We start from the raw sequence: 27,901 nt of genomic DNA, 5'->3' as shown, positions 1-27,901 counted from the left end.
GGCCTTTAATCAAGTTCAAGTTAAGTATAATTTACCACAGAAACACTTCTTTGGATTCCTGCAAGTAAGGCATTATGTGAACTCCCTTAAATTTCCAGCCAATCAACCAGTTTTGAACCCTGTTGAAAGCTTTCTTCTCAAAGTTAACGAGGAAATGACTACAAAAAAGAAATTTATTTCTCTTTGTTATGGGAAATTGTTGTCTTTGAACTTTATAACCACTGATAAGGCCAGGGTTCGGTGGGAAACCGACCTCGAAGCTCAGGTTGGTGCGGAAGCATGGTCCAAAACTTTCAGATCTGCCATGAAATTGTTTCCCTGTAACAGACTAAAGGAAAGCCAGTACAGAATCTTACATAGACTACAGCGTACGCCGGAGTTCCTAAATAAAATTCACCCTCAGATTTCTGCTCTTTGTGGGAAGTGCAACACGGCTGTAGGGACCTATTACCACTGCATATGGCAATGTCCTTTAATTACTAGATTTTGGAAGAATATTGCTATAGAGCTTTGCTCTATTTTCCACCGAACGATCCCACTGAACCCTATGCTGTTCGTTCTGGGTCTATCTATAGAAGGGCTCTCTCTGTCTTCTGTACAGATGCTTTTGTTAAGTAAACTTTTACATTTGGCGAGGCGATGTGTACTGTTTCAATGGATTCAGAGACGGCCTCCTACTGTTACACAGTGGTACAGAGAACTGCTCAGGGTGCTGCCGATGGAGCGCCTCAGTGCCATCATAAAGGGCAATTGTAATGCATTCTGTAGCATATGGCAGCCTCTGCTTGATCACCTACCTCATGACCTTACTGTGCTATTACATAAAGGGGACTCGCAGTTTGTTTTTAAACACACTGATTAATGTCTGTGTTTTCCCCCCCCTTTTTTTATTTTTTATTTTTTATTTTTTTTATTTATTGTTTCCCTTGACTTCGAATGTGAAACGCTTTACATATTTTGTCCCAGGCGTGTGTACTGGTAACTCATATACCTGCATTTGCTTTGTTTTTTTTTTTTTTTGTTTTTTTTTTTTTTTTTGTGCTTGGCTGTGCTGACTTGTTGCTGTTCGTGTTGTTCTGACAAAATCAATAAATCATCGTTTCAAAAAAAATACAAATGTAGGGTGGAGGAGAGAGACTTTGTAACACCCAGCAAGTAAGTGCTGGCAGAGGCTCCAGTACCCCTGCCAATAGATAAGAAATTGCATGAGTGGATAGAAATGAAAGTATAAGTCAGACCAAAGTATAAATGTTTATGTGGAAACTCGTTTTTATTTAAAGAAAATTGATTTTTTTGATGTTTAACTTTCACAGGGCATATAAGAAGAAATAAATAATGGTATAAAGAAATGTGACTCAGACAGAGTTTAGAAACACTTCCTCTTCAGCAACAGAGATGACTCCATACACATACACATAGCTGTTTGCTATGTACCAGAAGTGAAAGTACAAGATACAAGCTTTTGTTCTTTACATCAAAGCAAAGCACTGCAACATCAAGACAACATCGCCAAGATGATTGACAACGACATCGTACTTGAAGCACTGGGGGTGATCTGCAATGCTAAGATAACTTCTGTTCAACAAAAACAAGGAGAAGTTGGCATCGGTTCTGGTCTTCTCGAAGCTTTCAAAAATTTGTTTTTCACAGCTCCTGCTACGCAGCTGCCTGTTACGCAGCTCATTTCTACAGTTGTGGATGGAGATCAAACTTGGTAAATGTTATACTAAACCTCTGATAACAACTACTTTAAATGTCATTACTGAAACAGGATTGTAGGTTTTTAAAAGGATTAGGCTTTAGAATAGAATTACTGGTGCAAAAAATGTTTCAAAAATAATTTAGATGACACTAGTAAAACTGTGACTGTGCCGAGACTCAAAGTCAGGTTGTAGTTTCGAAAACCCAAAGAAGTTTAATCGTTTCACAACAGGATAGAAAAATATGTGTGCTCATTTTTACCTGCATTTCACTTTATATAGTGTAAAAAAAAAGTCCAATTAAAATCCACCATTTTCATTTTCAACAGCTAAAATTTCAGATTGTTCAGACTTCTGAGACATAACTCATTAACTTTTGTAAAACAGCATGACCTATAAGCCATGCATAATCTGATTTAAAATATATTTAAGTCGATGACATGAAAAGACAGCTGATCTGCTTTGGAACTTTATGCTTACAGCTCGGTGTCACAAAGCAGTTTGATGAGGATTGATGGGCACGTGTCTTCTGGATTGCCCGGGAATATAGGTATTAAAGGTTTTCCAGCAAATAAACATGTATCAAAATTTGAAATAGAGGAAAGAAATGGAAGGCGTTTCATCATCAACGAGGAAGAATTCTTTGACCCCAGATTTCACTACGACTTTACTGGAATGAAAGACACAGATACCTTTTACAGAGGTGACGAAGAGTACTGGCGTCCCTATGGTTGGCAGCGTTTTGCTATCAAGGTAAGTATCCCTTTGAAGCAGCCATGTTATTCATGTTCAGCATTTAAACTGCTATAACTGGTCCTTAAACACTATCAAGCACTGGATGATACTGATACTCACTGAAAAAGACGCATTATGAATTCAATGATACCACCGTAAAAGTTACTTATAAAAAATGAAGTGTATAATGAAATGAAGCATATAGTATATGAAATATATAGTAGAATAAAATCAAAAGATGGTTCACAATGTTATTAATAGATCATTTAGAAGCATTACAATGACATTGATATCAAAATATAGAGTTGGTTTTGTTTTCTGTTGCTGGCTTTATTAGAAACTTTCAACTAGCGGCTGTGATGAACAAATAAAATGCAGACTTTTTTCTCTTGGTAGATACAGTGGAAGGAGGGCTGTGACTTCAATAGATTGTCAAAAGAATTTATATTATATTTCACGGGAAATCAGAATAATGACAATAATAATTTTACTTTTACTTTTATTTGACTTTTTAAAATTTGTGTGTAAAACACGTGTTTAACTTTTGCAAAGATAATCTATGGACTGTCTGAAACAAACAAAAGCAGTTTTGATGACCTCAGACCGACAGACTGTGTCTTCGTACTCAAGCTGCGCCCTCTAGATAGCATCCTCTGCTCTTATGTCCCACTGCCCCATCCATTCCAGCCTCTAGATACAAAACAAACAAACAGATGCAGAAATAACTACAGATAAAGAGATAACTTTTGGCTCTTTGACCTATCAAAAGCGATAGTTTTTTTGTTGTTGTTTTTTTTTTTGACTGTGTTCTGCTATGAGTTGTGCCCCTCAGCTTACGTAACTCTATGAAGCTATCATCTGTTATAACATCATAACAGATTTTCTTGCATGAAAACATTTGATCACAGGTCCTGGATAAGTATGATGGAAATGAATGGCTCGGCACAGCAGGCTATCGCACTCGGTCAGTGTCAGGGGAGTGGCCTGTGTCCTACCATGGGACATCTTATGACTCTGCTTGTGACATCATCAAAGGACGTTTCAAGGTTTGATTACATCATCTCTGGTACTGCAGTATTTTAACCAGTGAAAATATGATACGATGCTTTAATATGGCAATACTTTTTTACATGCCTAGTAAGCCTCCTCTGTCAGGAAGTCTGTGTCTCCATCATCTCCATGATGACTTCCCATGATGCAATGAGCATTTCATCTCCACTCCAATTGCTGTATAGTTATTTGACACAATATCTTAAAATATTTCATGAATGTTTATCTTCTGTCTGTCTGTGTTTTTGTCCTCTTGTTGTTTGTTGGTCTTTCTCTGCTTCTCTTTCCCTCAGCCCCTGATCAGTATCTACTGAAATTTCAATAGATTTCATCTTCAGTAGAAGCAGAACATAACAGAAAAACACAATACGTGTTAACAAAGACTGTGATGTGCTCATTCCCTATGCTGTAGAATAGAAACGTGATCTACTGTTAGTTATTGTACATCTTTAACTAAATAAATAAATAAAATGGTTAAAAATGACTTAAAGTTTATCTTATTCAGGTCAAAGTAAATAAACTGTAACATTCTCTAAATTATCTAAATCTCTAAATTAATTTCTAATTCCTCTCACTTTATTTAACAGCCAGGTCACCGTGACGTCTATGGTAGAGGGGTTTATTCTACACCTGACATCGAAGTGGCCCTCAAATACTGTAAAGATTTCAAGTCCAAAAAAAACGGCAAGACGTACAAAGTGATTCTGCAGAATCGGATCAACCCCAGATACAGAGAGAAACACCACAATGATAAGTACTGGCTGGTTCCCATCAATGATAGAGTATCAAAAGAAGAAGAGGAAAAGATGGTGGCGCGTGCCATTCGTCCCTATGGCCTTCTGTTGAAAGAGTTCTAAAAGACCAAAACGGTCACTAGAGGTCGCAGAAAAGCCAAATAAAGACTAAAGCAGACTCTAGTAATGCTCTGTGCTGCAATGTAATGTGTAGTAAACCCTAAAATTTTTTATTTACCCGCATGCATAAAAATGTTTGTGGAAAGAGAAGTGAAGTTAAGGGGTTATTATTATGCTCACAAAACTGTTCTCACTAAGAAATTCAGGTAGACGTTCAATCCTTCTTTGTTCTTATGAGCTCTGAAGAACTGGTGGATGATTTGTAATTCCTTGATGAGATCTATTACCAGTGTTAGTCAAGTTACTTGAAAAAAGTAATTAGTAACTAATTACTGATTAATACTCCATAAAAGTAATCCATGATACACAACCTGAATAAATAATAAAGCAACAGACCTTTCAGCCCAATTCTACTTTTTCTGCATAATCCATCAAATAAAATTGAATCTTTTAAAAACTTGTTTTATCAGTTTTAATCTTTTAATTTTATGCACATTGCATTAAGCAAAAATGAAATTATATTCAACAGTCTTTGACTTGAAGAAATTTGTTTAACATTTAAACCTATTTTCTGCATATTCCCACATATAAAATAAAATAATTTTTTGTGTTTACACTCACTCTTTCAAATAGATGCAAGTAAAACACGGCAAAAAATAAATAGAATCAACGCTCAGAGTCACTAAGTCCTGTCGTTCTTAAATCTATCTTCACCTGTTAAGCAGGAGTGGGGCGGGTGGAGGTTTGCCCGGTGCCACAGTAGTCATGTCAGTGGGGGTATCCGGGGGTTTCTCTGTGAATTTCACATTCCTGTGGCAGCGTGCTCGGTGCTTGCTCAGATTTCAAGTTTAATTTTTCGCTGTAGAAAGACATTTTCTTCCCACGCAGAGTGTACAGCGGATGCTCATATTTTAGTCACTTTTTACCGACTAAAGTAATGTAAGTACGTCCAAGCTTTAAATGCTGCATAGTCGTACTCTGTCCTGCACTCCATACTATCCATTGTTGATCTACACAAGTCTGTTGCTGCCACAGGTGTCGCACGTGCTTATGTCATTGTCATGAGACACTCTCACAAACAAAATCACGGTTTAGTAACGCAGTAAAGCGGCGTGCTTACTGGAAAGTAACAGTAATCTATTTACTTTTTTTGCGATAGTAATCCCTTATATTACTCATTACTTGAAAAAAGTAATCGGATTACAGTAACACATTACTGCTGTTAATTCCAGTTCTTTGAATTCTTAGGGCCAAGAAAGACACGGCTCAAAAGTGGTCCTTTTACTTTAAAAATGATCTTTAATTAACATATCCTGGATATGGAGACCTGAACACACGGACACACAAGCTCAGGTCTGAAGCACAAAACAGGAAGCCTAGTCATTTATATACTTGCTCTCTACATCATACCACACTTTAAGTTTCAATCAAACAGCCTAGTTGGTTTCACTTTCACTTCATTCTAGCTGCAAAAGCAGGCTTCTGCAAAAGCATGTAATTTCCTGTCAGTCCTGTCGGCACAAACTGTACTAAGAGTTGGGCCTCTCTTATCCAGAAAAAATATAATAGCAGATAAGCCGATTATATTTTTAAATTCCAACACTGCCCATCTCTGTCTATAATAGCTCTTAATTGCACACGATCACACATTTTTACCAAAATATGTATATATCTAGTTGACCTGCTCCTTTTTTCTCATTTCTCATTTTCACAATTTAAATGCATTAAAAATGAAAAAAACTCCCCATCATTTATAATATTGCACTTTGATTCATGCTAATTTTATAAATAATGTGTTCCTTTGCTTTACTCTTTTTGAAGTGTGAAAAAAAGCATCTCCAGAAATTATTGTTTGTACTTTTTGCTGCAAAAGTGTTTCTTTGATGCTTGTTGTTCTTGCATGAGGGGAGAGAAAATCTAAAGTGTAAAAATTGTTTAAGATGAAATTATGTACGTTTAAATGAAATGCAAGCTTAGAGCAGAAAATTGTAAAAGGTTTGATATTTGTGCAATTTTACTTCTCAGATTTTGAAGATTTTAGATGTTTGTCACTAGTAAATATGCTTTTAACTATGTATATTGAGTTCCTTTAAATGTCCCAACATTCTAATCAGTCTAATTTGTAAGTGGGAAGTTACTGAGCTCTTTTTTGTCACAATATCTATATAAATATCCAGTAAGCAGGAGTTCACTGGGTAAAAACAGCTTGAGCTAGAGGTCAGAGAAGAATTGCCAAACTGCTTCATGATGATAGGAAGGTCATAGTCCCAAGTGAGAGTGTGTCAGGAAGCGTGTCCTGTGTGATATCTTAAGTAAGTCAAACATGTAGATCATCGAGAAGAACATTTCGATAACGGATTAGTCAGATCTGTGGACAACACCAACAACCTCTGATGCTGTTGAAAGGCATGTTCAGAGGCATCAAGAAAGACGGAAAGGCAAGGATGTAAGGAGAGGTAGAGACCAGGTGAAAGGGGAGCAAAGCCAGGCGCTACTAATGCTCTAGTCCGCTGTCGCTAGGAAGAGAGATAGAGCAGGTGTCATCTTGAAGGAAAAACTTGTGTTTTGGAGGTGAAGAAAACAGAGGTGAAGAGGAGGTGTTGGTAGGTATGATGTTAAGGAGAACAATGCTGAAGAACAGAAGGTAGTGGATCTTGTGAAAAAGATGGAAATGGCCGTGATGAACACTGATGGGGTTTGCAGAATGTACTCCACCATACAAAATACACTGAATCCTGGCAAAGGTACTTCTTGACACTGGGCTGTTAGAAAAATGCTACATTTTCATTAGAATTTCTTGCTTTGTACAAACTAAATATAAAAGTGAAAAACAAGTAAATTTTTGCCACCCGCTGGGAAACTAGTCAGGTTTTTAATATATAATTTGGTTACTAGATTGTTACTAAATTTGTTAGTAGATAATTGATGAGATACTAGATTATTAACAGACAGTCAAACACCTTCTCCATATACAGATTAGTATTACAGAAAAAATATAACATTTTAAAATATAAACAAGCCAGAACATCCAGACTGGCCAACAGCCTGTATCCACAGGCTGTGAGGCTCCTGAACTCTCTGCCCCCCTCTCACGGACAATAACCATATCCAACTTCTTAATAGCAATGAACTGGTCTGCATTGGTGCATCATATCTTTATTCTCTTCCCCCTCCTGCCCCCCCCCCCCCCCCCCCCCTCTTTCTTAAATAGATAACTATCATATCTGATATCATATCTCACAGTACAATAATATTGAATGGGTTGCATTGTTGTATTTTGTCATGTTTCTCAGGTCTTTGTCTGAATTTCTACGAACATTATTGCTAAGGATTGTCTTATTGCATTGGAGTCACACTGGGTTAAATATGTACACTTGGGTTTTAAGGGGTATTTATTATTTTCTTCTTTTTTGGGGGGGTTGTATGGAAGCCCCAAATGCAATTTCATTGTTCTTGACAATGACAATAAATAAATAAATACTAAATACTAAATATACTATTAATATATTTATATTAACAATATATATTAGCAGTAGATGTGCAGGGAATGGGAGGGAAGGTGCACGAAAAGCAAAAACATGTCATCGTTTCTGTCACTCACAAACAGGTGAAATATAAATTTAAAAAAAGAAATATCTGCAGGGTGAAAGGTATCGGATTTACAGAAATGTTACCAAGAGACAATGGGAAGGAAAGAAAATGCCTTAAGCCTAGGATAGAACAAGTTTGGAAAGTTGGAAAAGTGTCCCGTTTCTGTGGCCCTTTTGGATACATTGAAGGTCAGTTTGGAATTGATGGATGAAAGTGTGTTTGTTTTTTGAAAAGTGAAAATATGTGATGGTAAATCTATCTGGAAGATTGGCTATATGTTTTAATAGCATTCTTCTCATCTGATAGAAATCAAAATCATCCAAATGTATGATTTATTCCTCATGACATAGACATAGACACATAGCACTCCACTCTTTTTGGCCTCAGGCTTGGAGGTGCTGATTCTCGTTCCTGCTGCTTCACATTAGGCTGCAAACCTCTCTAGTGTGAGCTGGAGGCCACCACCTGATGAAGTCAATGGAACCACATCATCTGCAAAAAGCAGAAAGCTATTCTGAGGCCAACAAAGTGGAGGCTTTCTGCCATCTGGCTATGCCTAGAAATTCTGTCCATAAAAATTATGAACAGGAGTGACAAGGACAGCCCTTTGTTCCCATTTATTCTACCTGAAACTATTAAAATTGCCATAAACATTCCTAACAGCCTGAAAGAAGATTTGAAACAAGGAGAAAATTTCATGAGAACGCTGGGCTTAAAATCTGTTGAAACAGGTCTTATGGATTGATGATTCAAAAGTTTTTGATTTAAATCAATGTACGTATGTACGGAGGAGGTTAGAAGAAAGGTACAACAGTTTTTATACCCATCCAATAACCATGGTGTATGTCACAGTTTGTGGCTGGAACCTGGAGCCTGGAGAACTATTCCTAAAGACATTAAAGAAAAAATTACAAGCTTGTAAAACAGAGTTCAGGCTGTGCTGAAAAATAAAGATGGTCATACCAAATATTGACTTTGAAGCTCAATAGAATAGTTTTTGCCTTTTACTGTACATGTGTATTCCCACCTATGTTTGCGCATGTTTCAATAAATCACTGCACTTATTTTCCGTTTTACTGGCAAAATATAGAAAAAAGAAAGGAGGCTCAAGTCTTTTTCAGTGGATTGTGAACCACTAAAAAAAGTGAATGTGAACGTACGGAGAGAAAGCGAGAGGACCCTGGGTGAACGTGCCTGTGTGATTTTACTCCATATCCCGGCATCCACCGCGGCACCGCCCTGTTATCTCATTGACGGTCAGCGGGGAGGCCTTTCCACATCTAGCTACATTAAAAAAAACCCAACAACAACCCAAAAAACTTGAGCACTGTGTACATACCTGATGGTAAGTGGATATCTATGTCATGTTATTTCAACTCGCAAACAGTATATGTGTTGAGTAAAACCAACACAGTTTTGTTAGGGTTAGCGTATGTTAGTAGCAAGCTGCTCATCCTGGACTAGCTGTATCAAAGTGCTTTCCGGTGTCCCAGCCAGAGCTCAGATTGGGGAGTTGATAGTTTTGTGCTGACGGCTAACATTAATATCATTACTATGCAGCCAAGTCACGGCTGGGGAAACCGAGGAGACTTGGTCTGGCTATGAGTTGCTACATGATTGGTCATATTCCTAACTTTATTGTTAAATGATTAAAACCGCGTAACTTAATTCACCTTGCCCAGACCGCCCTCCTTTGCTAGCTTAACTAGTTAACTTAGCAAACGAATCTCTACCGGGAGTGTTAGCTAAGGCTGACTAGCTCATTCCGCAGCTAACTTAAAATGACGTGCAGGTAACTTCTCGTACCATCTCCTGTTAACAGACCAGCGTGTCTTCTCTGTCTTATGCGTATGATCGTCTTCTGTAATCGGCTTTAAGCTATTTCTGACAGCGCTCTGAGGCAATGAGTAAGTCATGTTTGCTTGCGAAGTTAACATTTTCATGCTTGCTGGCTGGCCTTGAACTCGAGAGGCTGTTGCAGGGACTCAAACATTTTAATGTGCATTTTAACAACGTAGCTGGATAATATATGTTCAAAGTAAGGTGTGCTAAGCGCCACCTTAGCAAACGCTGGGTGGTTTATTAACACTTGCGTAATCCTGTCAAATCCGAACCATGGTTTGATTAACACTGGGGACGCTTTACGTCCCATTAGTGTTGGTAGTTAGCTTTTATTTCATTTCCACTATACTATAAGATAAAATACCACAATCAAATTACAGTGCCATTTCATTATAAAGTTTACAATTGCTTCATTTTACTACAATCTGTTTCAGGACACCTCAAGTGTTTCAATGGAGCTATCAGGAAGTACCACTAGCAACCATACCCTGAACTCAACAGGTGGTGGTTCATGGGAGATCAGTGACAAGGCCAAGCTTTGTCGCTTCCTCTGCTATGGCTCAGAGGGAGCCTTGTACAGTACCAGAGAGAATGGTCACATCAGCGTGGAGAAGACTGGAGCCCTGCAGTCCATGCTGCAGGAGAAACAAGGCGCTGAGGTGTTGGAGGAAATAAAAAGGTTCGCTCAGGATGGGCAAGCTGTCAGACTAGAGCCCTCCATTTTTGCCTTGGCTTTGTGCTCCCAAAACCCAGATGTGAACACCAAACAGGCAGCGTTCAAAGCCCTGAAGGATGTTTGTCGTGAGCCTGCCCATCTGTTTTCTTTCATCAAGTACAAGAAGGAATTAAAAGAGCACATGAAATGTGGGATATGGGGGCGTGCCCTGAGGAGAGCACTGTCTGACTGGTACAATGAGCAAGATGCCATGAGTCTAGCTGCTGCAGTGACCAAATGTAAGCAGAGAGAGGGCTGGTCACACCAGGATCTGCTCAGACTCTCCCACACTAAACCAGCTAGAGATGGTAAGTATAGAGACCCACGTCATTTAGCCTGCAAAATGTTATTAGTAATCAGTTGAATAAACGTCTGCAGTTATCCAACTTTCTTCTTTGGGGTTTTATTGGATGTTCTCTTTTCTGAGCATATATGTGCATATTTATAAACTCCCCATGCTGAATTTTAATCAGTACAGTGTAAGTTTTTATTTTGTTTCACTTTAGTCAGTGCTAACATGCAACGCCCATCTCTTTGTGTTTTCAGCTATTGCCTTGATCAGCAAATATGTAACAAAGGGGTGGAAAGAGGTCCAGGTTGCTCATGAAAACAAAGAGAACGCCGAAGAGGTTATCAGGGTGCTTTCATATCTTGAAGTGGTGGAAAAGGTAAAGCACAGTCGGGATGAAACTGAGGTCGTCACTTTAATAGAGGAACACAAGCTTGAGAGGGAACAGCTGCTGACCGAGCATCTGAAGTTTAAACAGGCGAGTCTGTTAAATCATTTTAACCTGGTTGCTGTTTATAACATAGACCGTAGTGATAATTGATGAGATGAATCAGTTTTTACACTTGGGATCTTATTAAGATTAGAAATGCACACGAAATAAGAAGATTTTCAGTGTTCTCAGCCCAAACTGGTGACTGACTCGGCTGAGAACACGTAAAGCAGCGCACACTCATAACCACAGTTTGACAAGTGGGGAAACTGCTCACACTGAGTGACTAGACCAGTGTCCAACGCAGAAAACCACGGGGAGATGACCACAAAAATGTTTAACAACAAATCTAATCACTTAAATCACTTTCACCCAGCTGAACATACGAAGCTAGAAAAGGCAAAGTGGCTAAAGGAATACAGAACTCAGAGAAGGTACAAGCTAGCAGCGTCTGTATGAGCAATCAAAGCTTAAAAATGATTATGAGGAAAATTATGAAGGCAAGTGAAAAACAGATAGGGCTTGTGAAGTTCAAAACAAACTGGGTAGTAATGAAAGCAACTCGTATAGTTTTGTTAAATAAATATATTGTACCTGCTGTTGTTTGGTAAAGTAAAATATGCCATGTAAAGGGGGGTGTACAGCAATTTATTTTCAGTTTAGTTTTTAATCTGTACCTCCTTCCAGTGGTGGCTGTAGAGCAGGTCACTGATCAGAAGGTTGGTGGTTCGATTCCTGGCTTCCCCTAGTCTATATGCCAAATATCCTTGGGCAAGATACTAACCCAAAATTGCTCTCCGATGCATCCATCAGAGTATGAATGTGTGTGAATGTTAGCTATAAAACACTTAGAAAGATGTGCTTGTGCGAATGTGTGTGAATGGGTGAATGCACAAGTTGTGTAAAGCGCTTTGAGTGCTCAGATGAGTAGAAAAGCGCTATATAAGAACCAGTCCAGTAGCAGCACAAATGATAGAAAAGTTTATTTTTTCAGTTCTCAGAAGCTTGTAATCAGCAAAAATCTCCCTCAGCAGTTCACACTAAAAAAAATAAGAAAATTGCATCTTTAATTCAAACAGAGCATTTAGAACAGGGGTGTCAAACATGAGGCTCGAGACCCTGGAAGAGCCTGGCAAAAAGTCCAATCCGGCCCACTGGATGTCTTTGACCCACTGGACTTCCACCTGTATTTTCATAAATTTTACAGCTTGTCCTGCTGATGAAGCCCTCCTACTCACAGTCTTACACACTACATCAGATTATTAAATGAACAGAAAAGTTCCTTTTTTCTTTTTGGGTTTTCAGTACTGATAAAAGAATTCCTGTTTTTTACAGTGTGTCCACAGTAAAATAAATAAAACAACAAAACTTTCTGCTTTATAATTACAGGACAGTCTGGTAAATGAGCTACCAGAATTTCTTTATCATGTAGTAAAACTGAGATGCCCTGTTGAAATTGCACCTCTTTATTTATATTGAAATATTGGAGGGATTAAATGTGCAGCTACACGTAGTTACACTGACAGAAAGGGGACTTTCCTAGGTCTGGCCCACTTAGGATTAAAGTTCTGTTTATCTGGCCCCTGATATAAAATAAGTTAAACATCCCTGGTTTAAAAAGTAACTGCTTTCTTGTTTACTACCTAAACACCAAATATCATAAATGATCTTTACTATCTCACGTCCTGAACTGCTAGGACTTTTTTTTTTATTTTTTTTTTTCCAGTTTTTGGCGGTTGGGGTGAGCCCCTTGTAAGTTCCTGCTCACTGCGGAAAAGTGTTCCCTGGAGGGGGAAAAAATCAAAACATTTCTTATCTGTAAAACTGCAATGTTCAGGTAGACTGAAGCCTAATGTAAAGAATGTGGGAATGTATTTTTCTACATCTAACAGGATGTGTGGTGGTTGTTTTCTGCAGGTATGGAGCGCTTTGTTGAAGGAAATGCCTCTCCATTCGGTGGTAAAGATGTTAGGTAGGCTGACATCTGGCAAAGTTCTTGAACCGGGAAGCCCAGAAACACAGTTTTTATGTGACAGAATTCAAAGTGAGACGGCACTAAAACAGGTAAGGCTCACAACTTCTACCAGAAATGTTATTTTGTTTTTAATTATGCAGAGTTCAATATTTAGGAATTAAATGTCTCCTAAAATCACCAGGCAAAGATCCACCCTTTCAGTATACTTTTGGCTACAGAAAACTACAAAAAAGGCCATGGCTATCAGGGTAAACCGAAATGGGAAGCAGACCGCAACATCCTTAAAGCTATGGACTCTGCCTTTTACAAGAGCTTTATGGTATGTTGTTGTAATTTTCAAAACTTTCTCCAGTTGTTGCAGAAGATGTCAGCAGCAGTTCTTTAACGTGAATGTCCTGTTCTGCTGTAACTCTGTCCTCAGAATGTGGAGCCTGTGGGTAAATGCTTTGTTGTGGCAGTAGATATGAGCGGGTCACCGAGCAGCATTGTCCCAGGAACGTCGATCAGCACTGCTGCTGCTGCAGCCGCTATTGCCATGGTAAGACTGTACTACAGCCAGATGATGCTATCTGGTTAGTTGGAACAGCTGCATCTTCAAACAGGGCTCAGGCTGCCCCATCTTTAGAGAGATCCTGGGTGATGGCATGGGACTGTTGACGCATACTGTGAATTCCCTGAAAATTCCTTTCTCAGTATGTTAGCGCATAGGCCCTAACAGTGGTGTACTGTGTGTGAATGTGCATGCAGGATAAAGGCATTTTAGTCAGGGTAACTAAATGGCTTTCTTTTGACCTTGGCTTTGACACAGATTTTTGCAAGGACGGAGGCTGACACACATGTGCTTGTCTACTCTGAAGAGGCTATGGTACCATTCTCTATTTCTGCTGATATGACTCTCAAAGAAGCAACCGATGAACTGGTTAAGGTAAGGCTTTACAGAACATTAAAGGTGACGAGATAATACGAGCGACTGAACAGTTCCTTTCAGGAATATACAATACAATATTTGTTGCAGACGAGCAATTAGAGGCATTTTTTTTCTTCTTCTTCTTCCACCTTCACATCAAAGTACTGCAAAGCAGTGCTGGTTAGCTCAACTACCACCTGTTTATTGTCCTCTCACATAGAGCACGAGAGAAAGGGGTGCACAGCCATCAGGTAGTGCCTTTATGTTGCAGTTCCAGAGTGAGAGCAGAGACTGCACCGTTCCCATTCAATGGGCCACGGAGAACAGGAAAGCTGTAGATGTGTTCGTCACTTTGAGCAACAACCCACTGTGGACGCTTACTGCCAGCCTGGTGGAGTCTCTGAAAAAGCACAGAGAAGTATGTTTGTTTTTTCACATCTGGGGTTGAATTAAATAATGGCCTTGTGTGGTAAAGATTGTTTTTGAACATATACAATACCAAGCAAAGATTAACGGGATGGGGTTGTTGTGCTATTTTTATTCACATTGTTCCATAGATGGCTGATAGGGCACAGTTAATTTTACAGCATTAAAAGTTCTCCTTTAAACTCCTTTATCTAAAAGGTTACTTAAAATATGTACTAAGTGACGATGACAAATGTAACATTTTTACAATAAACATGGTTTGTGTATATTCTCAACAGACATCAGGAGCTAATTCGAAGCTGGTGATGTGTATCCTGACTAACATTGGAATTGCCATCCCAGACACAGAAGACCGGGGTTTGCTGACCATCTCTGGCTTCGACCTTGGAGCTTTTAGTGTCATTCGTAATTTGGCCCAAGATCTGATCTGATAAGATTTCTGGGACTTTTCTTGAGAAATGTAATGAGTGTAGAATATGAAGGCAAAGAGTGGACCAATGAGGCTCATTTAGCATGTAGAGTGTCCCAAAACAGCACTAATCCAAAAGATGCTGACAATTTCAATTCCAGTTTTTCTTTGTTTTCTCTTGCTCACCATTCAGTCGACAAAGTGTCCAGCAGGCTGGACAACACTTTGGAAATGTAAAATGCATCTATATTTTGTGAAAATTGAATAGGAAGTGATTAAGACATGGTATGTGTTTGCATATCATGTTTTTAAGAGTCTCTATATGATCAGCTGTTCAGTACTTTGGTGGATTTTGATGGATCGTGATTTAAGTGGGGGAAAAATGAACCAATTCAACATTTGTAGCAAGAGGTTGGCAGGTTAAGGGGAACACTGCAAGAGTCAGTCATAGGGTGTTTGCAGATGTAGGTTTACTTCGGGGGGATTACCTGTAGTTTTCAACATGCATGCAGCAACATGCAGTTAGCAGGTTTGATGTAGAGATACTTAACATCAATGAAAGAGAAACCTGACACAAAGCACACAAAGTCAGTGGTAAAACTTGGAGTTGCTTTTTATTGTGTTAATTTCACAGATTTCTTAGATCAGAAAAGTTTTTTCAAGTATTAACATCTTGGATTCCTTTTACACAGTCTTTGCTTTAGCTTAGCCACAAATTTTAGTTGTTCTAACATTTGTTTGACCCTAAGCCCAGTTTATTGTTTTAAAGCTGAGTTTTCTGTTTTCTTCTCGTGAGGTTATACTTTAAAACAAATGTGGTGACACTTTTTAGAAAGTAAATTTGGATTCAGTTTTAACGACGCACTAATGCCAATGTTTGGGGGTTTTTTGTTTTTGTTTTTTTTGAAAAGTTTGTGTTTCAGTCTAAATTCTATGCATCAGAATTTACATTTTACTGTAATAAAGTATCTGGAAAGGACCAATCATAGCTCTCTGATACCCGTTACCTTATCTTTAATGTGACATTGTTCGTTCTGAAAACTGCTACCTTTCCAGAAAACTTGATATGAATGAATTATTGTGAAAATTATTTGAATGTACTTTTATAAAACCTGTAATGGTCAATTTAAAAAACGTTTTATATTTCTCCAGACACAGAATAAACGTGCACAGCTTAGAGAGTTTTAGAGACAGGGCCTGTTAATTTTTGAGGAAATGTAAACAAATGATTACAGTGGTGCTTTTCGTTTTAGTCAACAGTAATAATTACTGAGAATATTCAGTAAGCTTTACTTATCACGGTGTCATTTAGTCTTCATAGAATTAAAAGAAAAATACACACTGACCATGTAACTGTGAAGGATGTTTGTCCCAACATGCTGATGTTTTCATTTTTAATTTTAAAGCAACATCCACAGTCTTTTTGGTCAACATATAAAATATTTATAACATGACTGTTGACACAGCGTTTTAGGAGATGGACATGAGATTTGGTCGTTCTCAAGTGTTTCACAACCATTCTGTTGTATCTGTCCTGCTTAACATGTACCTACTGTAGCGGCGATGTAAAGCCCTTCCTAATAAACAACTTGCTGCTCTGGAAATGCGCTTTCATTTTACCAATAACTGCCTGAGTTGTTGAACTGATACATGTGATCAAAGTAAAGTTTACAGTTTAACCTCCTAAGACCCCGAACTCTTCCACGGCATGCATCTTTCATATTTGGGCATATTGGGGCCCAATGAATGTAAAAACAAAGAATTACCAGATTTTTTGTTTTTGTTTTTTAACAAAAATAAGAGCCACATAGGATATTCATTAAAATTTCGATAGAACAGTAGCAGTATTATGTCCTTGTAAGTGGATATCAGGCCCTTGTAGAGCAAAATTGAATATTTTGGTCTAAATACCCCAAAATGTGCCGTCCACACATGTGGACGCCAGGTCCTAGGAGGTTAAAGCGGGTCAAGATCAGGCATCTAGAGAGGCCGCACGACGTTGATAACTAGGGGCCTCGCAAACACACTGCTCTACACACATACAACTGAAGATGGCGGATGTGTTGAGTGTTCTTCGTCAGTATAACATCCAGAAAAAGGAGATTGTTGCTAAAGGAGATGAAGTTATATTTGGGGAGTTCTCCTGGCCCAAGAATGTCAAGACCAACTACATAATCTCGGGGTATGTCATAAAACACAAAATCTTTAATTATTAGTGCAACAGGAAGGTCTTTCCCATAGACTATTTTACTAGCTTTCATGAAAGCTAATGTATGTCCTTTAAACTTAGCTCGAGAGAGGAAAAGCCAAACTTGTAGTGTTGTGTAATGCTAATTAATCATGGACGTAGCTCAGAGTTGTTTCACGGAGTCAGAAATCCAAAGAGTCGAGTTGAAACACCTGTGTGTTTGTTTGTTTTCTCTTTTAGTCCCTACAGTCATGACTATAAACGTCTTTCTTCACCGTGCAAAAACCAAACTTTGTGCATGTGACGCAGAAACTGAAGTTGCAAGGAGCAGTGCTTTAGCTAGCAGGAGAATTGTTGACAGTGGTTGATAAAGTGACTTTGGCTTTATATTCAAGCCTTAATGCGGTTCACATCAAACCACCTTAAGTGTGCATCACGCAGTAATTCACTTAAAGTTTGTTAGTTGTAAAACTGGACGCCTGCATGCGTTTTAATGTATTTTGCTTCTTTTGATCTTTAGTACTGGTAAAGAGGGGCAGCCCAAAGAGTACTATACCTTGGACTCTATCTTGTTCTTTCTCAACAATGTGCACCTGCCGCATCCATCCTATGTGCAAAGAGCTGCAGTAAGTGCTCTGGAGTTCATGTGAAACAGCCCAGAATCTGTCAGTATCAATCCTTCATTGCTTACCAACGTGTTGTTTGAGGACAATCCTGATTCCAGCCCACATTTTGTCATACATGCAGCATCTTGTAAACTTTAAAGAGTGTTGACTTTTATGATTGTGTGTTGTTTATAGACAGAGAACATCCGTGCTGTCAGACGACCTGATCGAAAGGACTTGCGTACATATCTTAATGGCGAGAGCTGTAAGTAGCGCTTGGGCGCTGAGGAGGGGGCTTTCTGTGGCATCTAGTACAGGTGTTGTCATTCCAGGTTTTGGTTCGCTGAAAATTTGCTTCAAATGTTGTTTTTGTCCATTTGCAGCCACGTCAACGAGCATCGACAGAAGTGCGCCCATGGAAATAGGTCTGCAAAGCCGGACACAAGGTAAAGTTACAGCATTTTTACAACATGATGTGGAATTACTACCGTATTTTCACGACCATAAGGCGCACTGTGCTAAAAGGCGCAGTCTCAGTTATGTGTGCCCTTACTGTATTTAACACACACATAAGGCGCACTGGATTATAGGGCGCATACAAGTACCGTATGCGTATTTAAAAATAAAGCGGGAGCAAACCTGAATTCGGTACCTTACTCACATTTCTGTTGCCGGTAATCGTCACATCAACAACACACAAGCATACAAGTGTGCAGGGACGTTTTATTTAGCTGGATTTAAAAAAATATTACTCATGATATAACATTGTGCAGACATGGCTGGTAAGGATATGAGGAGGAGGAGGAAACAGTAGGAGCTGTATGAGGCTACTAAAGGCAGGGCTATAACATTTTGCTGTCATCATTTTATTATAGATTAAGTGCAAGAGTTGTTAGGTGTGGATAATTAGATTATAGTTTATTGCAATAGCAAGTTGTGCAATAGCAAGTTGTGCCTTGTTCTCAGATAGACAGCAAGTGGAGAGTGATATATGAAATGATGGGAAGGAAGGAAGAAGAGAAGCAAAGAGTGATTCACAGGCAGAGCCGAGTTTATGTCACAGTTTTTCGTTGCCTTATGGTTCCAAGCGCTGTCACCAATCTTTGCATTTTGTTATTATCTCATGAAACTTGTTTAATCAGCTACCATCTCTCCTGTGGACTTTTTAATGTCTACAGTCTCAGATCAACACAGCCCTGCCCTTCCCATATTAGATTCTTGATGAATGTGTGTTGTTGTTATTCAGCATGGTTCAATGTGCCCCTTTTTAACTTTGAGCACCCGCCCCTTTAAACCTCTCTGCACGTCCCTGATAGAGACAGGTTTTAAAGACTAGAAATGAAAACATGTGAGTCCTGTCTTTAAATAAAAATATATAATTCCCTATATTCCTATCTATTCTTGACATTGAAGCTTTACTCTTCTTGATATTGTGACAAAATACTCTTGGGTTAACCACGAGCTTTCTAAAAACTTGCATATAACAATTGTGCACCATTCATTCCTCATCTTTGCTGCCCATCATTACAACTTTGCTAATGATGGGCAGCAGGTTAGTGTCATGATGTCACCTCAGACATAGTTAAAAGCCCTGTTAACGTAGCTGCTTCTCGCCGGGTGCGGTGGCGCGTGCCTGTAATCCAAGCTACCGGGAGGCTGAGGTTGGAGGATCGTTTGAGCTCACGAGCTCTGAGCTGCAGCAGGCTATGTCGATTAACACAAAATAATTATCCTCATTCAAAAGTCATGTAAGAACCTCATTGGCTTACGGAATGTTGATGTTATTTAAAAAATTCATACAAAAACATGACCTCATTCTAGAATGTCATGTGACAACCTCATTGGCTTATGGAATTGTGATGTCACAGGCTTCTGAATCCATAAATAGGGGTGAGGAGGTACAACTTTCAGTCCGTTATTTGCAGCACTTATGTTAGCAGCATTCAAACGTTCACCAGTAAAGCATTTTCAAACATCTGGATACTTTTCGTACTCACGGTATACAGACTCCAACATGTCTCAGAAAGAGCAAGAAAGACAAGAAGCTGACCCCAGCTCTATTCCATGGTATGAGTCCCTAGACCCTTACATCAGCTCTCTTCCTTGGGATGAACAGGTGGAATTAGAGGAAAAGCGATTGGAAGAAATGGAGAAGGAAAATCTCATGAACAGAGAAAAGATTAAGATCCTGACAGAAGAAAATGAGAGAAAGAGCGCTGAATTAGAAAAATTATCCTACCAGCTTCAGGAAAGGGAAGGTATTATTGAGGAGAAACAATGGGCTCTCCAAGATAAGAAGAATCACGAGCTCCAAGAAAAGCTTGATGAAGCTCTAGAAAAAATTAAAGATCTGCTCCAAAATGAGAAAAAAGAGAGCATTAAAGGGGATAAAATGCTCAAGAAGAATCAGGAGCTCCAAGAAAAGCTTGATGGAGCTCTGGAAAAAAATAAAGATCTGCTCCAAAAGGAGAAAAAAGAGAGCATAAAACAGGAAAACATGGTCAAGAAGAATCAGGAGCTCCAAGAGAAGCTTGACGAAGCTCTGGAAAAACTGAAGGAAATCCACCAAGAAGAGAAGCAACAGTCCACACAGCAGAGAGACATGCAGAGCAAACTCCAAGCCATGGAGGAAAAATACAAAGCTCTGCATGTGAAACATGACAAAACTCTGCACAAAAGTCAACAGTTGCTTCAAGACAAGAAGCAAATGGAAATGAAACAGAAGGAAATTGACTCCAAGCTTGACGAGATGGAGGAAAAACACAGATCGCTCCAAATCAAGCTTGAGAAAACAGTGCACAGAAATAAAGAGTTCATTCAAGAGAGAGAGCAACAAGAAATGCTGGAGAAAGAAACAGACTCCCAGCTTGAAGTCTTGGAGGAAAAACTGAAAATGCTGCAACTAACTCTTGAGGAAACACTGCTCAAAAATAAAGAGCTGCTTCAAGAAAAAGACCAACAGAAAATACATCAGGAAGAAATGGATTGCAAGCTGAGGAACATCGAGAAACAAAATGAAGGCTTGCAAGTGATGCTTGATGAAGCTCTGGAGAGAAATAAAGAGTTTCTGCACGAGAAAGACCAACAGAAAATAAAAAAGGAAGAAATGGATTGCAAGCTGAGGCACATCAAGAAACAGAATGAAGGCTTGCAAGTGATGCTTGATGAAGCTCTGGAGAGAAATAAAGAGTTTCTTCACAAGATAGACCAACAGAAAATAAAAAAGGAAGAAATGGATTGCAAGCTGAGGAACATTGAGAAACAAAATGAAGGCTTGCGAGTAATGCTTGATGAAGCTCTGGAGAGAAATAAGGAGAACCTCCAAGAAAAGAAACAAGAGCCCGTAGAGCAGAGAGACCTGCAGAGCAAACTCCAAGCCATGGAGGAAAAATACAAAGCGCTGCAGGTGAAACATGACAAAACTCTGCACAAAAGTCAACAGTTGCTTCAAGACAAGAAGCAAATGGAAATGAAACAGAAGGAAATGGACTCCAAGCTTGACGAGATGGAGGAAAAACACAGATCGCTCCAAATCAGGCTTGATAAAAAAGTGCACGGAAATAAAGAGCTTCTTCAAGAAAAAGACCAACAGAAAATACAACAGGAAGAAGAAAAGCTTCATCTCCAGAGGAAAAATCAAGCACTCCAAGAATTGTATAACGAAACAAAGTACAAATCAACTGTACTGGAAGAAGAAAAGAAAAAGCTGGAAAAACAATGCTCAGCGATGCAGAGTAGCATCAATGAGATGCTGAGAAAAAATACCGAACTTGAGGAACTTTCTAAGACCTTGAAGTACAAAAACACTGAAATCCAGGCGCAAAAGCAAGAACAACAGAAAACACATAAAGACCTGCAGTGTAGACTTCAAGAAATCCAGAAGAGAAACCAGCAGCTGGAAGACATGCACACAGATGTGCACAAGGCAAAGCGAATAGAGGAGGCAACAGTTAAAGAACTGAAAGACAAGCTTAAAGAAAAACAAGAACAATTAGAAGACATGGTGAAAAGATGCAACAAACTTGAGAAAGAAAACGCAGAAACAATCGATGAGCTGAAAACCCTCATCATTGAGAAAAAAGTGCTGGTGGAAGAGTATCTGAAAAAGAAGAAAAAACGCTTCCACTGGTTCTGGAGGAGGGGCACTGCAGCTTCTCACCTGATGTAACCTCGTCTTCCTCCACCTCTATTCCATCTTCATTTCCCCCCTTCCCCTCCCTCCTTTTTCTTTTTTCACCCTCACCCCCCGACCAGTCCCGGCAGTTGACTGCCCCCTCCTGAGCCTGGTTCTGCCATAGGTTTCTCCTTTAGGTGTCTTTCACTTTAAAAGGAGTTTTTCCTATCCACTGTCGCCTGCTGCTTGCTCAGAGGGGATTGTTGGGGTTTTCTCTCATCTCTCTCTTTCATTCTTTCTATCCTTTCCCCCCCTTCTGCCTTTTCCTTTACCCAATAAACACAATTGCCCACATTTTACATTTGTTTGAAAAATGTCTTCATTCAACAATAATTCATCTTAGGTATAAAAACAAGAAATAGGTAATAGCTGCATGTGTGTTTGTGTGTGTGCATAATATACATACTTGTTTCCCAGAAAGATTTAATACTAGATGGATAGAGACCAGGGACGTGCAGAGGGGGGGGCTAGAGGGGCTTGAGCACCCGCCCCTTTCCTGATGAGTGCCCAAAGTGCCCTTTTGTTGAGGCAACTTTTAAATTTTTTTTATTTATTTATTTTATGTGTGTGTGCGTGCGGAGTCCTGTCTGTGCCCCTCAACAATAATATTTAACTATTAATCATAGTTTTGCTAAATAAAAGGATCTGGCTTGCATCAGTCACATGATCACATTTAACCAATGATCGCCCTCGACGGCAGAACGCGCTGGTTACGAGCCGGGAACGAGCTCACAAAGAGCACGCGCATTTGTTGCGGTCCGGAGCTGTAGGAGAAACACAAGTTAACTCAGAGACACAGACTGATGCGACAAACCCAGTAAGTAGGTGCACAGCGCACACTGTAGTGTATAGCACCCAGGAGTATTAGCTTATTACGTACACGTTGGTAAGCTGTCTTGTTGCAACTGACGAACTGAAACAAACGAGCGTGCTGTGTGTGCAACAGCGTGACAAACATTACCTGTCCTTTTATTAACTGCACAAGTAGTGCTGGTCATAGCTGCTGGCTACCTGTGTAAGGCTGTCATGGGTCTGTAGCTCTGTCACCGTTTTAGGGAACATATTTAGTTTTAAAGTAAGTTTCTGGGCATTTCCTGCCTTTCTGGAGGGATTATATTTCACTAAAAAACGATCTAATATGCATGTCCACATAATAATTATTATAATTATAATATATTAAAAAACACACGCTGTATTTTAAAGAACATACATTAAGAAGCAGATTATATTAGATTTATATTTTAAATAAGACAAAAGTTGGATTTTACAGCAGTAAAATGATTGTATCTCTACAGTTTAAAAATGTAATAAGCTTTGCCCTGCACAGAGTGGATAGTGAAACAAATGGAATCATCATAAATACATTATTTCATATTTATTACTTCCCCCTCCTCATTGCTTTATTATTGTAGCTCTAGTAATAAATAATAATGTAAGGATGCCCATAGTATATACAGTATTCTGAAGAAGGTCTAAAATGTCACTGTGTGTGCATGTGTGTGTTTTATTTAGCTGGATTTAAAAAAATATTACTCATGATATAACATTGTGCAGACATGGCTGGTAAGGACATGAGGAGGAAACAGCAGGAGCTGTATGAGGCTACTAAAGGCAGGGCTATAACATTTTGCTGTCATCATTTTATTATAGATTAAGTGCAAGAGTTGTTAGGTGTGGATAATTAGATTATAGTTTATTGCAATAGCAAGTTGTGCCTTGTTCTCAGATAGACAGCAAGTGGAGAGTGATATATGAAATGATGGGAAGGAAGGAAGAAGAGAAGCAAAGAGTGATTCACAGGCAGAGCCGAGTTTATGTCACAGTTTTTCGTTGCCTTATGGTTCCAAGCGCTGTCACCAATCTTTGCATTTTGTTATTATCTCATGAAACTTGTTTAATCAGCTACCATCTCTCCTGTGGACTTTTTAATGTCTACAGTCTCAGATCAACACAGCCCTGCCCTTCCCATATTAGATTCTTGATGAATGTGTGTTGTTGTTATTCAGCATGGTTCAATGTGCCCCTTTTTAACTTTGAGCACCCGCCCCTTTAAACCTCTCTGCACGTCCCTGCAAGTGTGCATATTTAAAAATAAAGCAGGAGCAAGACTGAGTTTGGTACTCACATTTTTATTACCAATAATCGTCATCATCAACAACACACAAGCATACAAGTGTGCGTATTTAAAAATAAAGCAGGAGCAAAACAAAGTTTGGTACTCACATTTTTATCATCAATCAAACCCATCGAAGTCCTCATCCTCTGTGTCTGAATTGAACAGCTGCGCTAAATCTCCATCAAACATGCCAGGTTCACTGTCTTCACTGTCAGAGTCACTTTCCGTGCCGTGCGGCTCCTCGGAAACGATGCCAGCTTTTGCGAAAGCTCGAACAACAGTGCCAGCAGACATGTTAGCCCAAGCATCTACAATCCATTGGCAAATTGTGGCGTAACTCGCCCGGCGCTGCCTTCCACTCTTAGTGAAACTGTGGTCTCCATCGGTCATCCATCGCTCCCAGGCCGCTCGCAGCCTTACTTTGAACGGGCGGTTCACACCGATGTCCAGCGGTTGGAGTTCCTTTGTCAGGCCTCCTCCCGGAATGACAGCAAGCTCACAGTTCATTTGCTTCACTAGTTTTTTCACATTGGCTGTGAGATGGGCACGCATAGAGTCACAGATCAACAGCGATGGTGATGCGTGGAAAAAACCACCTGGTCTCCTTACATACTCCTCCCTCAGCCACTCTTTCATCATTTCCTCATCCATCCAGCCCTTTTCATTTGCCTTAATGATGATTTCTGCTGGAAACTTCTCTTTAGGCAAAGTCTTTCGCTTTAAAATCACCATAGGCGGCAGTTTCTGTCCATTAGCATGGCAGCCAAGCACAACAGTAAAAGAAGACTTTTCATACCCCGTTGTGCGTATCGCTACCGTGCTGGTCCCCTTCTTCTCCACAGTGTGACTCACCGGGATGTCAAAAGTGAGCGGGACCTCGTCCATGTTTGTGATGTGGCTGGGCTGGATGTTTTTGTCGCCGATGTGTTTGCTGCAGTAGGAGCGGAAGATGGCCAGCTTTTCCTTATACCGTAATCCGCTGGAAGTTGCTGCGCTACCGTAGTCCTGGTCCGGATGGAAAAATGGCACCGTTTCATAAAACGAAAGCACCAAGACGGACCTCCTTGGAAATGTTCAATGTTCATCTCTTCAGCTAGTGAAACTGCTTTTAGCCGAATGGTGACCGTCGAAACGCTTCTCCCGCTCGCTCTTTGCTCGATGATCCACCGCTCGAGTCTTTCCTCCAACTCGGGCCACCTCGCCTTATGTCCGCGGAAACTCAGCTGCGTTTTCTTGACCTGCCGGAGCTTGTTTTCCAGCTTCCTCCATTTGCGAACCATCGATTCGTTAATCTTAAATTCTCTCGCCGCTGCTCGATTTCCATGTTCCTCCGCGTAGCTGATGGCCTTCAGTTTAAACTGTGCTTCGTAAGCGTGTCTCTTTGCCATTTTCAGGGTTGTTAAAACAACGATGTCCTGCATAATGCACATACCTGTTCTTTTATACAGGTATGTGCGATTGTCCCGGTATATACGATCAACGCCCACACTTCACCCTTTAACGTTCTCATGGTGTTCTCTACTACGTCCTCCTTACAACACATAGGGCGCACCGCTCTATAGGGCGCGCCGCACTTTTTGAAGAAAATCTAAGACTTTTAAGTGCGCCTTATGGTCGTGAAAATACGGTACTTATAAATGCTAGTGCTGATATTAATAATGGCACTGTCCTGTCGCTAATAGTCATATTTTTGCAAATATTTTCTATTGAATAAGTGAAGGAATTTATGTTTCGCACAGTGAAATAATGTTTTTTTTTGTTTCCTTTCTCTTTGTTATTGTTGTTTGTTTTGTTTTTTTTAGTCAGAAGAGAAGCTGATGAGGCATTTTCTGAAGCCAAAAAACCAAGAGTTGAGGTAAATTATGTTACTTCAGATGGCTTATGTGGTTTTTCTGTGTGGTATCGTTAGAAATGTGATGCTTCAACCCTCCTTTGATGGCTGTGTTTACCTTGTAAACCTTGCATACATACAACTGAAGATGGCAGATGTGTTGAGTGTTCTTCGTCAGTATAACATCCAGAAAAAGGAGATTGTTGCTAAAGGAGATGAAGTTATATTTGGGGAGTTCTCCTGGCCCAAGAATGTCAAGACCAACTACATAATCTCGGGGTATGTCATAAAACACAAAATCTTTAATTATTAGTGCAACAGGAAGGTCTTTCCCATAGACTATTTTACTAGCTTTCATGAAAGCTAATGTATGTCCTTTAAACTTAGCTCGAGAGAGGAAAAGCCAAACTTGTAGTGTTGTGTAATGCTAATTAATCATGGACGTAGCTCAGAGTTGTTTCACGGAGTCAGAAATCCAAAGAGTCGAGTTGAAACACCTGTGTGTTTGTTTGTTTTCTCTTTTAGTCCCTACAGTCATGACTATAAACGTCTTTCTTCACCGTGCAAAAACCAAACTTTGTGCATGTGACGCAGAAACTGAAGTTGCAAGGAGCAGTGCTTTAGCTAGCAGGAGAACCGTTGACAGTGGTTGATAAAGTGACTTTGGCTTTATATTCAAGCCTTAATGCGGTTCACATCAAACCACCTTAAGTGTGCTTCACGCAGTAATTCACTTAAAGTTTGTTAGTTGTAAAACTGGACGCCTGCATGCTTTTTAATGTATTTTGCTTCTTTTGATCTTTAGTACTGGTAAAGAGGGGCAGCCCAAAGAGTACTATACCTTGGACTCTATCTTGTTCTTTCTCAACAATGTGCACCTGCCGCATCCATCCTATGTGCAAAGAGCTGCAGTAAGTGCTCTGGAGTTCATATGAAACAGCCCAGAATCTGTCAGTATCAATCCTTCATTGCTTACCAACGTGTTGTTTGAGGACAATCCTGATTCCAGCCCACATTTTGTCATACATGCAGCATCTTGTAAACTTTAAAGAGTGTTGACTTTTATGATTGTGTGTTGTTTATAGACAGAGAACATCCGTGCTGTCAGACGACCTGATCGAAAGGACTTGCGTACATATCTTAATGGCGAGAGCTGTAAGTAGCGCTTGGGCGCTGAGGAGGGGGCTTTCTGTGGCATCTAGTACAGGTGTTGTCATTCCAGGTTTTGGTTCGCTGAAAATTTGCTTCAAATGTTGTTTTTGTCCATTTGCAGCCACGTCAACGAGCATCGACAGAAGTGCGCCCATAGAAATAGGTCTGCAAAGCCGGACACAAGGTAAAGTTACAGCATTTTTACAACATGATGTGGAGTTTAATATTGAATAAGTGAAGTAAAGGAAGGTGGTATGAAGGCATTTGTTTTGTGCTGTGAAATTGTTTGTTTTTGTTTCTTTTTTGTTTGTTATTGTTTTTTTTAGTCAGAAGAGAAGCTGATGAGGCATCTTCTGAAGCCAAAAAAAACAAGAGTTGAGGTAAATTATGTTACTTCAGATGTCACATGTGGCTGATATTGTTCTCTGTGTGGTATCATTAGAAATGTGATGCTTCAAACATCCCCCACCCCCCAGTCAGGACACTGAAATTGACAAAGTCTGAATATCTTAACTTTTAGAATTTTCTGCAGTTTGGGCAGTTAAAGATGTTTGATATTATATCACATTTTATCCTGTAATTTGCTAATAATGTGAAAACTGCTTTCACCCCAAGGATGAGGAATGTGTGTGTCTGGCTGCCCGTCTAGAGGACCATAAAGAAGGCAATGTGCAAAGCTGGTGATGTGTGGCCTGACTTACATTGGAATTGCCATCTCAGACACAGAAGACCGGGGTTTGCTGACCATCTCTGGCTTCAACCTTGGAGTTTTAGTGTCATTCGTAATTTGGCTGATCTGATCTGATAAGATTTCTGGGACTTTTCCTGAGTAATGTAATGAGTGTAGAATATGAAGGCCAATTCAACATTTGTAGCAAGAGGTTGGCAGGTTAAGGGGAACAATGCATGAGT

The 27,901-nt window shown here is 39.7% G+C and overlaps 4 protein-coding genes across 5 annotated transcripts; all 4 read left to right on the top strand.

The window, feature by feature from the left end:
* The first annotated feature begins 1,514 nt into the window (after nt 1-1,514).
* On the top strand, nt 1,515-4,342 carry LOC146613760 (uncharacterized). Its single transcript, XM_085378996.1, has 4 exons — nt 1,515-1,714; nt 2,183-2,453; nt 3,344-3,481; nt 4,073-4,342. The coding sequence occupies exons 1-4, from the start codon at nt 1,515-1,517 to the stop codon at nt 4,340-4,342; spliced, it is 879 nt and encodes a 292-aa protein (XP_085235122.1).
* A 4,850-nt stretch (nt 4,343-9,192) lies between these two features.
* ro60 (Ro60, Y RNA binding protein) lies at nt 9,193-15,499 on the top strand. Of its 2 annotated transcripts, none has more exons than XM_085377711.1 (9): nt 9,193-9,275; nt 10,207-10,795; nt 11,034-11,254; nt 13,124-13,270; nt 13,363-13,500; nt 13,603-13,719; nt 13,990-14,106; nt 14,360-14,506; nt 14,793-15,499. In XM_085377711.1, exons 1-9 carry the CDS (start codon nt 9,273-9,275, stop codon nt 14,943-14,945), a joined length of 1,632 nt encoding a protein of 543 aa, XP_085233837.1. In that variant the 5' UTR covers nt 9,193-9,272; the 3' UTR covers nt 14,946-15,499. The 2 variants fall into 2 exon arrangements, with proteins under 2 accessions (XP_085233837.1, XP_085233836.1); XM_085377710.1 differs by having other exon boundaries at nt 14,309-14,506.
* Nucleotides 15,500-16,971: 1,472 nt separating this feature from the next.
* On the top strand, nt 16,972-27,368 carry LOC146613757 (parafibromin-like). The gene is made up of 10 exons (XM_085377046.1): nt 16,972-17,105; nt 17,632-17,737; nt 17,912-17,981; nt 18,100-18,162; nt 25,809-25,861; nt 25,986-26,116; nt 26,643-26,748; nt 26,923-26,992; nt 27,111-27,173; nt 27,316-27,368. Exons 1-10 carry the CDS (start codon nt 16,975-16,977, stop codon nt 27,366-27,368), a joined length of 846 nt encoding a protein of 281 aa, XP_085233172.1. The 5' UTR covers nt 16,972-16,974.
* Nucleotides 19,475-21,884, top strand: LOC146613758 (uncharacterized). Its single transcript, XM_085378335.1, has one exon. The coding sequence runs from the start codon at nt 19,647-19,649 to the stop codon at nt 21,882-21,884; it is 2,238 nt and encodes a 745-aa protein (XP_085234461.1). The 5' UTR covers nt 19,475-19,646.
* Nucleotides 27,369-27,901: the final 533 nt, after the last annotated feature.

Source organism: Diplotaxodon limnothrissa, linkage group LG18 (assembly GCF_057381915.1).
Source record: "Diplotaxodon limnothrissa isolate DT_005_m linkage group LG18, D_limnothrissa_male_GT1.1, whole genome shotgun sequence".
NCBI classification, from domain to species: Eukaryota; Metazoa; Chordata; class Actinopteri; order Cichliformes; family Cichlidae; genus Diplotaxodon; species Diplotaxodon limnothrissa.
This window is presented reverse-complemented; position numbering and strand designations above follow the sequence as displayed.

Coding starts and splice junctions, on each gene's coding strand:
- LOC146613760 (XM_085378996.1), top strand. CDS start 1,515: ATGATTGACAACGACATCGTACTTGAAGCACTGGGGGTGATCTGCAAT. Junction 1,715..2,182: donor GTGGATGGAGATCAAACTTG/GTAAATGTTATA, acceptor TTATGCTTACAG/CTCGGTGTCACAAAGCAGTT. Junction 3,482..4,072: donor TCATCAAAGGACGTTTCAAG/GTTTGATTACAT, acceptor TTTATTTAACAG/CCAGGTCACCGTGACGTCTA.
- ro60 (XM_085377710.1), top strand. Junction 13,501..13,602: donor CCTTTTACAAGAGCTTTATG/GTATGTTGTTGT, acceptor CTCTGTCCTCAG/AATGTGGAGCCTGTGGGTAA. Junction 14,107..14,308: donor CAACCGATGAACTGGTTAAG/GTAAGGCTTTAC, acceptor CCTCTCACATAG/AGCACGAGAGAAAGGGGTGC.
- LOC146613757 (XM_085377046.1), top strand. CDS start 16,975: ATGGCGGATGTGTTGAGTGTTCTTCGTCAGTATAACATCCAGAAAAAG. Junction 17,738..17,911: donor CCTATGTGCAAAGAGCTGCA/GTAAGTGCTCTG, acceptor TGTTGTTTATAG/ACAGAGAACATCCGTGCTGT. Junction 26,993..27,110: donor ATATCTTAATGGCGAGAGCT/GTAAGTAGCGCT, acceptor GTCCATTTGCAG/CCACGTCAACGAGCATCGAC.
- LOC146613758 (XM_085378335.1), top strand. CDS start 19,647: ATGTTAGCAGCATTCAAACGTTCACCAGTAAAGCATTTTCAAACATCT.